This window comes from Scyliorhinus torazame, chromosome 5 (assembly GCF_047496885.1).
Source record: "Scyliorhinus torazame isolate Kashiwa2021f chromosome 5, sScyTor2.1, whole genome shotgun sequence".
In the NCBI taxonomy this organism is placed as follows: domain Eukaryota; kingdom Metazoa; phylum Chordata; class Chondrichthyes; order Carcharhiniformes; family Scyliorhinidae; genus Scyliorhinus; species Scyliorhinus torazame.
The window spans coordinates 264,265,177-264,275,831 of NC_092711.1; the positions used below are offsets into that span (position 1 = coordinate 264,265,177).

The 10,655-nt window shown below is 45.1% G+C and overlaps 1 protein-coding gene across 1 annotated transcript; it reads left to right on the plus strand.

Annotated features, from left to right (window-relative positions):
• Positions 1-3,696: 3,696 nt before the first annotated feature.
• LOC140421104 (heat shock protein HSP 90-beta) lies at positions 3,697-6,265 on the plus strand. Its single transcript, XM_072505497.1, has one exon. It carries the CDS (start codon positions 3,756-3,758, stop codon positions 5,958-5,960), a length of 2,205 nt encoding a protein of 734 aa, XP_072361598.1. The 5' UTR covers positions 3,697-3,755; the 3' UTR covers positions 5,961-6,265.
• The last annotated feature ends 4,390 nt before the right edge of the window (positions 6,266-10,655 follow it).

Genomic DNA, 10,655 nt, shown 5'->3' on the forward strand with positions numbered 1-10,655 from the left:
GACTACATTTCTTGCCCGTTCTTGTCGGTTGCTCAGGCAGTGGAGAAACGGCTTGGGACCTGCCCTGCCTGGGAACCCCCCCTCTGGTCAACTATGCTCGGGTAGGGGAGACATGGCATTGGTCGCCGTCCTACCCGGGGACTCCATCCAACTCTTACCTGTCGCAGTCCATACGCACCTCATTTTGGAAATTTTAGTTCAAAAAGTTTTGTTTTGTTTCAGGTAACCCTTAGGTTGCCAACCACATGCTATTTACATCCTGAAACATTTGGATGGTAAACCGCACGGTCTGCGAGACGGCTCGCACTGGTTCATTATTTGAAAGTGTGTCTTGTCCTAAAATTCGGTTTTTGAAAAAAAAATGAGGGTGTCACACATAGTGACCAATTATAAAGGGAGTAATTGGCACTAAAGGACAGACAGACTAGCATACGAGATGTTAAACCAAGATAGTTACAGACACTATGCTTGTTTCCACAGAACTCCAGAAGCTCCAGGACCGGAGAAGAGAAGAGAAGAGAAGGGAAAGAAGAAGCACCATGAGGACTTTCTTCGGATGGTTTATCATCGCAATGGACATTTGGTTGCGCGCGAACGCGAACCCCATGATCTCAACCCCCAGCCGTTAATGATTCACTTCCCCACAGTACCCAGAGCCCAGTCACCAGCGACACCGCACCATCTTGGTGTGACAGGTTTATAACCTGGTATTCCCTGTCCTACGTAATAGAATCCTTGGTATTGGCGATTCTCTGCTGCATCGTGCAGACTATGCGTCTAAGGAAATGGAAAAGGAGAGCCTACCGCGCTCGTACCCCGGTATATAGGATCAGATCCCCTATTTTCGGATACGACCAGACCCCCGACCCCCGCGATCTATAATAAAGAGCATTCATTTGCGGTTTTATTGTAAATAAAGAAATGTAAAGAAATGTTCATGAGCAATTGTACGATCCTGAGCTTGACTGCCAAGCCAGGAAAAATGTATATAAACTGCTATGATTTTGTTTGTATGGTTGAGGAAGTTAGAGTGATGAAATGTTTAAGTGAGTGTAGTGTATTAAGAATAGTTAGAGGTTCCCATTTTTTTATTGTTTTGTAATGCATGTCCCTGTTTGACATAGCGCCCCTTAGAATTGTCAGTAAAATTTTTTTGCATAGTTATGGTCAGTGTAGAGGCCATGAAACAAGTGCTCCCCAGGTCAGGGAATGGAAGCAACGTAGTTATGTGATCCTTCACGCTTCGCGTTAGGATCACAAGGAGGGTGTGTAGCCACGTAAATTGGCCAGCTCCCGATTTAAAATGGCGAACGGCAAAGGCTGATGGGAAAGTCAGCCAACATAGACAGAAACCAGCAGCTGCAGGTTTGCTGTGTATTTACCTCTGCAAAAGCCAGACAACATCGATACCAGCGACCATCAGCATAACAAAGTAGCAGCCATCTGCATACTGATGAACAATCCCCGGGAACAATGAGTAACATTTTGGACACAAAGCAAAGCCAGACTCCTCGGTGCCAGCAGGAGCCAACACAAAGGAGGTGAACGAGCACCTCAAGACAGCCCATCGATCAGGGAACCGCTCCGGTATTGGAGAAAATCGAACCAAACGATTGGGACAAAGTCTAATCACTTGGGACCAGGTACAGGATCCGCCCCGAAAGGCGGGAAGCCCCTGGGGACTATAAGAGTTGAGCTCCAAGTTCAGATCGCTCTCTCTTCAGCCCTCTTCACCTCTGCGTCCTGCCCGGGTCACCCAGCAAAACAAACCAACATTGACCGTGACCGGTGCAGTGATCGCCAAAAGCCCGTAAGTCTTAATTCAACGCTCGCTACGAGATAGGCGCTCCTAGCTACCAATCCGTACTAACTTCGAATCCCGCAGACTCAGAACCCGAACGAAAGGCCATTTGTTCCCCTGACCTGATGGGCCAGTCCGAAGTTAAGGATAGGCCTGTTAGTTGTAGAAGTAGCTTAGACGTAGAATTTGTGCACGAGTAGTGATTACTGTGTATAATAAATGTGCTTTGATTTGAATCTTACTAATCGGTGTATTGGGTTATTGATCATTAATCGGACTTGAACCTCGTGGCGGTATCATAAAGATACCTGGCGAGCAAAGGTAATAAAACAGAGCAATTGAACCAAGGAGAAAATCAGCAACACCTATCAACCTGGGTGGCAACTTTGAGGGATCTATGTACATGGACCCCAAGATTCCTCTGTTCCTCCACACTTCCAAGAAGCCTGCCTTTAACCCTGTTTTCAGCATTCAAATTCGACCTTCCAAAATGAATCACCTCACATTTATCAAGGTTGAACTCCATCTGCCACTTCTCAGCCCAGCTCTGCATCCTGTCAATGTCCTGTTGTAACCTGCAACAGCCCTGAACACTATCTACAACTCCCCCAACCTTCGTGCCATCGGCAAACTTACTAACCCACCCTTCCACTTCCCCACCCAAGTCATTTATAAAAACCACAAAGAGCAGAGATCCCAGGACAGATCCTTGCGGGGCAGCACTGGTCACTGACCTCCAGGCGGACTCCTTTCCATCCACTACCACTCGTTGTCTTCTTTCGGCCAGCCAATTCTGTATCCAGACAGCCACATTTCCCTGTATCCCATGCCCCCTAACTTTCTGAATGAGCCTACCATGGGGAACCTTATCAAATGCCTTACTGAAATCCATATACACCACATCCACTGCCCGACCTTCATCAATGTGTCTCGTCACATCCTCAAAGAATTCAATGAGTCTTGTGAGGCATGACCTGCCCCTCACAAAGCCATGCTGACTATCTTTAATCAAACTATGTTTTCTAAATAATCATAAATCCTATCTCTCAGAATCCTTTCCAATATTTTGCTCACCACAGACGTAAGACTGATGGGTCTGTAATTCCCAGGGATTTCCCTATTCCCTATCTTGAACAGGGGAACAACATTTAAAGAAATATTTCATAACTCTCAAAAAAATATATTGCATCGAGAAAGAAAGACTCTACAGGAAAAATGTAGCATCCATGGCTAACTAAGAAAGTTAAGGATGGCATCAAATTGAAAGAAAAGGCATGCTATGCTGTGAAGGTTAGTGGTAGGCCAGAAGATGGTGAACATTCTAGAAACCAGCAAAGGATGTCTAAAACAAAATAAAATGATAGAAATTCAAAAATGAGAGTATTTTATATCAGAGAATACATCCCTGCTGGTGAAGCGTCACGTGATCTGTAGTGATGTCAGCTGTGCGTTTTTGCATGTATTTCAGTTCTCCATCTTAGATTATATGAGCAACATCCCGAAGTAAACCTCGCTTTGTGTGTGTAAGAATCCAGACTGTGGGCACCTCCATACTTTTTCTCTGTGAGTTGAACTCAAAAATATAACAGAGAGTTGTAGCCATGTAAAATGGCTGCGTTCCGATTAATCTGGCCAAAACCCAGTTTGAAATGGCTAACCCGAAAGACTGCTGGGAAAAGCAGCTAACAAGACACAAGCAGGCAGCTGCAGACAGTATTGCATATTCGGCTCTGGGGAAGTTAGCCCAGATCGATACTCAGGGCTATCAACAGCCCTTCAACCCAGGTATTTGCAGTTACATTCAGGACTGTTTGCAGCCCATCTATCCAGACATCTGCAGTTAAATCGTCTATCCCCGGGAACAATTGCAACATATTAACAATTGAATACTGGCTTTTGGCGGAGGGAGCGGAGAGGAGGCAGCGCAGAGCGAGAGAGAGAGCGAGCCAGCACGATGCCTGAAGAAATTCGCACTGTTGATGATGAGGTGGAGACCTTTGCATTTCAGGCTGAGATTGCTCAGCTCATGTCATTGATCATCAACACCTTCTATTCTAACAAAGAAATCTTCCTCCGGGAACTTATCTCCAATTCCTCTGATGCTCTGGACAAGATCCGATATGAAAGCTTGACCGATCCTTCAAAATTGGAAACTGGCAAGGATCTGAAGATTGAAATCATCCCCAACCTGCGCGAACGTACCCTCACCGTCATCGACACTGGGATCGGGATGACCAAGGCTGATCTGATCAACAACTTGGGCACCATTGCCAAGTCTGGCACCAAAGCCTTCATGGAAGCTCTGCAGGCTGGTGCAGATATTTCAATGATTGGCCAGTTTGGTGTTGGCTTCTATTCTGCCTACTTGGTGGCTGAGAAGGTTACAGTGCTCACCAAGCACAATGACGATGAGGCATATGCCTGGGAATCATCAGCTGGTGGCTCCTTCACTGTCAAAACTTATACTGGAAAGGGTGATGGGGAAGACTCTGCTGATGCAGTCATCCGTGGTACAAAGGTGGTTCTGCACCTGAAAGAAGATCAGGCTGAGTATCTAGAGGAAAAGAGGATCAAAGAGGTTGTGAAGAAACACTCTCAGTTCATAGGTTATCCTATTACACTCTTTGTTGAGAAGGAACGGGAAAAGGAGATCAGTGACGATGAGGCTGAAACTGAGGAAAAGCCTGAGAAAGAGGATGGTGCGGATATGGATGAAGGAGAGAAGCCCAAGATTGAAGATGTAGGTTCTGATGAGGAAGAAGATGGTGAAAAGAAGGACAAGAAAAAGACCAAGAAGATCAAAGAGAAATATATTGACCAAGAGGAGCTGAACAAAACAAAACCCATTTGGACTCGCAATCCTGATGACATCACACAGGAGGAGTATGGCGAGTTCTACAAGAGCCTCACTAATGATTGGGAGGACCATCTTGCTGTGAAGCATTTCTCTGTTGAGGGCCAGCTGGAATTTCGTGCCCTCCTGTTCATTCCCAGGAGGGCTCCCTTTGACCTATTTGAAAACAAGAAGAAGAAGAACAACATCAAGCTTTATGTGCGCCGAGTCTTCATCATGGACAGTTGTGAGGAGCTGATCCCAGAGTATCTGAACTTTGTTCGTGGTGTGGTGGACTCTGAGGACCTGCCCTTGAATATTTCCCGAGAAATGCTTCAACAGAGCAAAATCCTGAAGGTCATTCGCAAGAACATTGTCAAGAAGTGCATGGAGCTCTTCTCCGAGCTGGCAGAGGACAAGGAAAACTATAAGAAATTCTATGAGCAGTTCTCCAAGAACCTGAAGCTGGGGATCCATGAGGATTCCCAGAATCGCAAGAAGCTGTCTGAAATGCTGCGTTACCACACCTCGCAGTGTGGAGACGAGCTCACCCCATTATCAGACTATGTCTCCCGAATGAAGGAAAACCAGAAGTGCATCTACTATATAACCGGTGAAAGCAAAGATCAAGTAGCTAACTCTGCCTTTGTGGAGTGTGTCAGGAAGCGGGGCTTTGAGGTGGTATACATGACTGAGCCCATCGATGAATACTGTGTGCAGCAGCTGAAGGAGTTTGATGGTAAGCAGCTTGTCTCTGTCACAAAGGAGGGACTTGAGCTGCCTGAGGATGATGAGGAGAAGAAAAAGCGCGAAGAAGACCGAGCCAAGTATGATAACCTGTGCAAGCTCATGAAGGAGATTCTGGACAAGAAGGTGGAGAAGGTGACTGTTTCGAACCGACTTGTCTCCTCCCCATGCTGCATTGTGACCAGCACCTATGGCTGGACTGCTAACATGGAGAGGATCATGAAGGCTCAAGCCCTGAGGGACAATTCAACCATGGGTTATATGATGGCCAAGAAACACCTGGAGATCAACCCTGACCACCCAATCGTGGACACTCTGAGGCAGAAAGCTGATGTAGACAAGAATGACAAAGCTGTTAAAGACCTTGTGATCCTGCTCTTCGAGACTGCGCTGTTGTCCTCTGGGTTTTCATTGGATGATCCACAGACTCACTCTAACCGTATCTACAGAATGATCAAGCTGGGTCTGGGTATTGATGACGATGAGGTGCCTGTGGAAGAGACCACTCCACAACCTGTTGAAGATATCCCACCCCTGGAGGGAGATGAGGATGCATCCCGCATGGAGGAAGTTGACTAAAGCTGCTCTCTTCCTTTCTGTATTCTTCCTTGGTGTATTCAATTGGACTGTATTTAATTTGGACTTTTGAAAGGATCTGTTGTGCAGTGTGTAAAGTAATGATTGTCTGACCAGTCTGATCAGATCATTGTGGATTGGACCTCCTCTCTTTAGGGGGCGGAGTCTTGCACTACAGTCGTTATCAGATGTTACTGTCCTTTTTTTTAATTTTCAAACGCATGTCATTTATACTTTTGCAGCTCTGCTGTAAAATAAAATCCGAAACTACTGGTGCAAAAAAAAAAAAAAAAACAAAAAAAAAACAATTGAATACTGGGCCAGACCTGTCGGCGCCTGCAGTGGCCGAAACAAAGACAGGTGAACGACCACCCCCCGATCGCGGAATCGCCTCACCATTGGACACATCGACCCCAGGGATTGGGGACAAATCCAATCACTTGGGACTCAGGGTCAAGGGCCGCCCCGGGAGGCGGGAAGCCCCTGGGCCCTATAAAAATGAGGGGCCAAGTTCAGATCTCTCTCTCTCTCCTCTTCGCCTGCTCGAGACCTTCGCAAGACCAGCAACCAGCAACTGTAAGTTTGAATCCAGCGATTGCTATCCGGTAGAGACACCTAGTCACTGACCTGTAGCAGCCTTTTGAATCCCGCGGACCAGATCTGATTGGACAAGCCATTCGTTTCCCTGACCTGGTGGGCTCTTCCTAAGTTAAGTATTGGCCAGTAGTGATAGGTTTATTATATAGATAGTAGTATTAGTGTATTAATATTGCTTGTTGTATATAATAAATGGCCGTTGTTTTAATCCTTACTAAGCGGTGTGCTGTATTATTAATCATAACCTGAACTTGAATCACGTGGCGGTATCAGAAAGATACCTGGCGACTCGTGAGCAAAGGTGATGTAATCAGAGCAAATAGACTAAGGCTAAAAAGAGCAACAGAGTAAACTAGCAAGAAATATAAAAACGAACAGCAAGAACCTCTCCAAGTATATAAAGGGAACTAAAGTGAGCATTGGTCCCTTAGATGATGAGTCTGGGATTTAATAAATGGGAAACAAAGAAATAGCTGAGGATTGAAACAAGTATTTTGTATCTGTCTTCATGGTAAAAGATACAAAACAAATAATAACAGTAGAAAGTTAAGGGGCAAAAGGAAGGGAGAAACTCAAAACAATAATTATCATTAGAGAAAAAGTATTGGGAAAACTAGTGAGACTGAATCTGTCAGGTTCCCTGTATGGAATGGCCGGCATCCTTGAGGTTTAAAGGACGTGGCTACATTGACAGTGGGTGTGTTGGTTGTCATTTTCCAAAATCCCCTGGATTCCGGAAGGGTGCACGTGGGTTGGAAACTGCGAATCTCACATCTCTATTCAAGAAAGGAGGGAGACAGAAAGAAATAAACTGTGGGCCAGTTAGCCTGACATCTGTGACTGAAAATGCTAGAATCCATTATTAGGTAAGTAGCAGCAGGACACTTAGAAAATCAAAACACAATCAAGCAGAGTCAACATAGGACAGAGGTCAGAGGTAGGTTCTTTACGCAATGAGTAGTGAGGCCGTGGAATGCCCTACCTGCTACAGTAGTGAACTCGCCAACATTGAGGGCATTTAAAAGTTTATTGGATAAACATATGGATGATAATGGCATAGTGTAGGTTAGATGGCTTTTGTTTCGGTGCAACATCGTAGGCCGAAGGGCCTGTACTGCGCTGTATCGTTCTATGTTCTATAGTGTCACATCCCTGCTAGGGATTGCGAACATTTAAAAAATAAATCTGAACACTCATCAAATAACCACCAGAACTATGGCACAACATTTCACAATTATTTCAACAAAAACACACTTTACAGAGGAAGAATAAATTTAGTAAGAAATATTAAGTTAATTCTATAGTTTACAACATACATGATGAATTCAGTTTTACATTTTATTTCCCACAAGCGTTCCCTTATATTACAAAATCTTGAAATCACATTTCCTGTGACCAAACCAAAAGATATGCTACATGCTCTGGAATTTAATTTAATTCTCCTTGGTAATTCAGCTATTCTCAAAGGTAACATTCTACAGCGGGTCCTTCCATCCGCCTTTTGGCCATGAGATGTGATCCTCCATCTTTTCCTTTACCAATCTCATGACTGTGGACAGCGCAGCTCCTTGGTCAGGTTGCTGGCAGATATCAAGCTGCCTTCCCAGAGCTTTCCAAGCTAACCCTGTCTGATTGCTTATCAGTTTCTCAGCACGATGCCCCATTTTCTACATTTAAAACTTTAATTCCTAAAACTAAAACGATATTCTAAAACATATGAATTCTGAACACGATATTCAGAACAACAGTTTTATGAAAGGGGGATCTTTTAGAAATATTTTATGAGGGTATTTGTAATTTTACAATAATAACTGTATCAACAACAGTCAACAATGCAAATCCAAAATAATCATATTGCATAAATCATCTCCATCCCTAATAAGTCCCTCTAACCCTAAACAGAAAATAGCCTAACTTCCACCCCCCCCCCCCCCCAACCCCCCCACCTTTAAATATTTTGCCTCTGCTGACAGTTAATTTTCCCCGAAGAAGTCGACAAACGGCTGCCAACTCCGGACAAACCCTAGCGTTGACCCTCTTAGGGCAAACTTGATTTTCTCAAGACTGAGAAACCCAGCCATGTCGCTAACCCAGGTCTCCGATTTTGGGGCTTCGAGTCACTCCATGCTAGCAATATCTGTCTCCGGGCTACCAGGGAAGCAAAGGCCAAAACGTCAGCCTCTCTCGCTCCCTGGACTCCCAGATCTTCCGACACTCCAAAAATTGCCACCTCTGGACTTGACAAATTTATTAGAGCCCTCTGAGGACGTAACAAGCAGGGTGAATAAAAGGGAACCAGTAGATATGGGGGGTGAGTCTTCAGCTGCGTTTCACCTGCGCAAATTCTGCTATGTCGGGAGACTTCCGAGAGACACCCACAATGGGATTTGCACCGGGCACAAAACAGTTTCCGATGTTCCCTGTGTGCTGCAGCTGGCATGATCAGAATATGATCACAGCTCATTTGCAATCATTTAAATCTAATTAATGAGATTAAAGTCGAATGCAGCAACCTCCCATTATTCCCCCCCCATCTCTCCCCCCAGTGGGAACTCACCTGGGCGCAAATCACTACTGGTCCTTAAAAGTGGGAACCAGGTGCCATGGACTCTGATGGGGAGCAAAGAGGTGAGTACACCTTTCCACTTACCACCAGGGAACACAAGGGCACAGCAGCTGCTGGCCAGAGGCCATGGGAGTATCCTTCAAAGGAGCTGGGGGTTGGGGGGCTTGGGCTGGCATGTAGACAGCGAGGCTGTGGGTCTCCCCTAGACTTGCTTTGGTCTGTAAAGCCATGACGCTTGCTTTCTTTTATGTTTAAAGCTCCATAACAGTGCACAGCACCGCTACAGCCTGTCTGCTCTAACATCTTCTCATAACCTAAAGGGAGCATTTTGCGAACCCATTGTGTGGTATTGCTCAATTGGGGGATTGCCTGATAACAGTGACTGTGGGGGCTGGGGTCGTTTTGGGGAAGATACTCTCCACTTGCCTGGATAAGTGCAGCTTCAGCACCAGTCAACAAGCTTGACACAATCCAGGACAAAGAAGCCCATTTTGATGCTACCCCTTCCACAAACGTTCACCCCCTCCACCACCGACGAACAATGCCAGCCGTGTGCACCATCTACAAGATGCATTGCAGGAACTCACCAAGGTTCCTTAGGCAGCATCTTCCAAACCCATGGCCACTATCATCTAGAAGGACAAGGACACTTACAATAGAATAGAACTGCATGTACTGTGCTCTGCACGTACTCCCATTCACTGAATTCATTTTTAAAAATCCTCCAATTTCCCTGAAAAAAGTTCCAAGTTCTTTCAGTGACCATGTTGATTTCCCAACCAATCTCTTTAATCTCCAGAAACTGAACGTTTAAAAAATGGCCTATGTCCCATTGTATTGCAAGGGGGAATCCAAATGTAATCTTTAGACAAATGGGTTTAAAGGATGCAGGATACTTGACCATGGCATGTTGATGACTGTTTCTTTAATACGTACTAGTGGTTCTCCTGCAGTTTCTCACAAATAGTTTGGAACTTGAAGAATGGTTTTGATATTTAATTGGGAACATTGGAATGTATTGGCAAGTTATTTAGTGGGAATAGTTGATACTGAGAATTTGGTGGGTGTCAGACTGAGGGGAATGAGTAAGTTTTGGGAATTGGGAGAAATCATGGAGGCCTTAAGTGTATGCCGCTTTCTCTCACTCTTCTAAACTCCCATGAATATAATCCTAACTGACTTAGTCTCTCCTCATATGACAATCCCGCCACCCCAGGAATCAGCCTGAAATACCTTTGCTGCACTCCCTCCATAGCAAGAACATCCAACCTCAGATAAGGATACCAGAACTGCACACAATATTCCAGGTGTGGCCTCACCAATGCCCCATACAATTGCAGTAAAACATCCCTATTCCTAAATTCACATCCTCTCGCTATGCAGACCAAATGATTACATTCATCTCTTGATTTGTGTTGCTACAGACCCCTCAGCTATCCCTCCCACAACCCCTTAGAGAATTGCTCAATTTGCTTTTTAACCACTGACTTCAGGCTATGTTGTTTGTTTGTGATTACACTGATTCTCTGTGTCCC

Coding starts and splice junctions, on each gene's coding strand:
- LOC140421104 (XM_072505497.1), top strand. CDS start 3,756: ATGCCTGAAGAAATTCGCACTGTTGATGATGAGGTGGAGACCTTTGCA.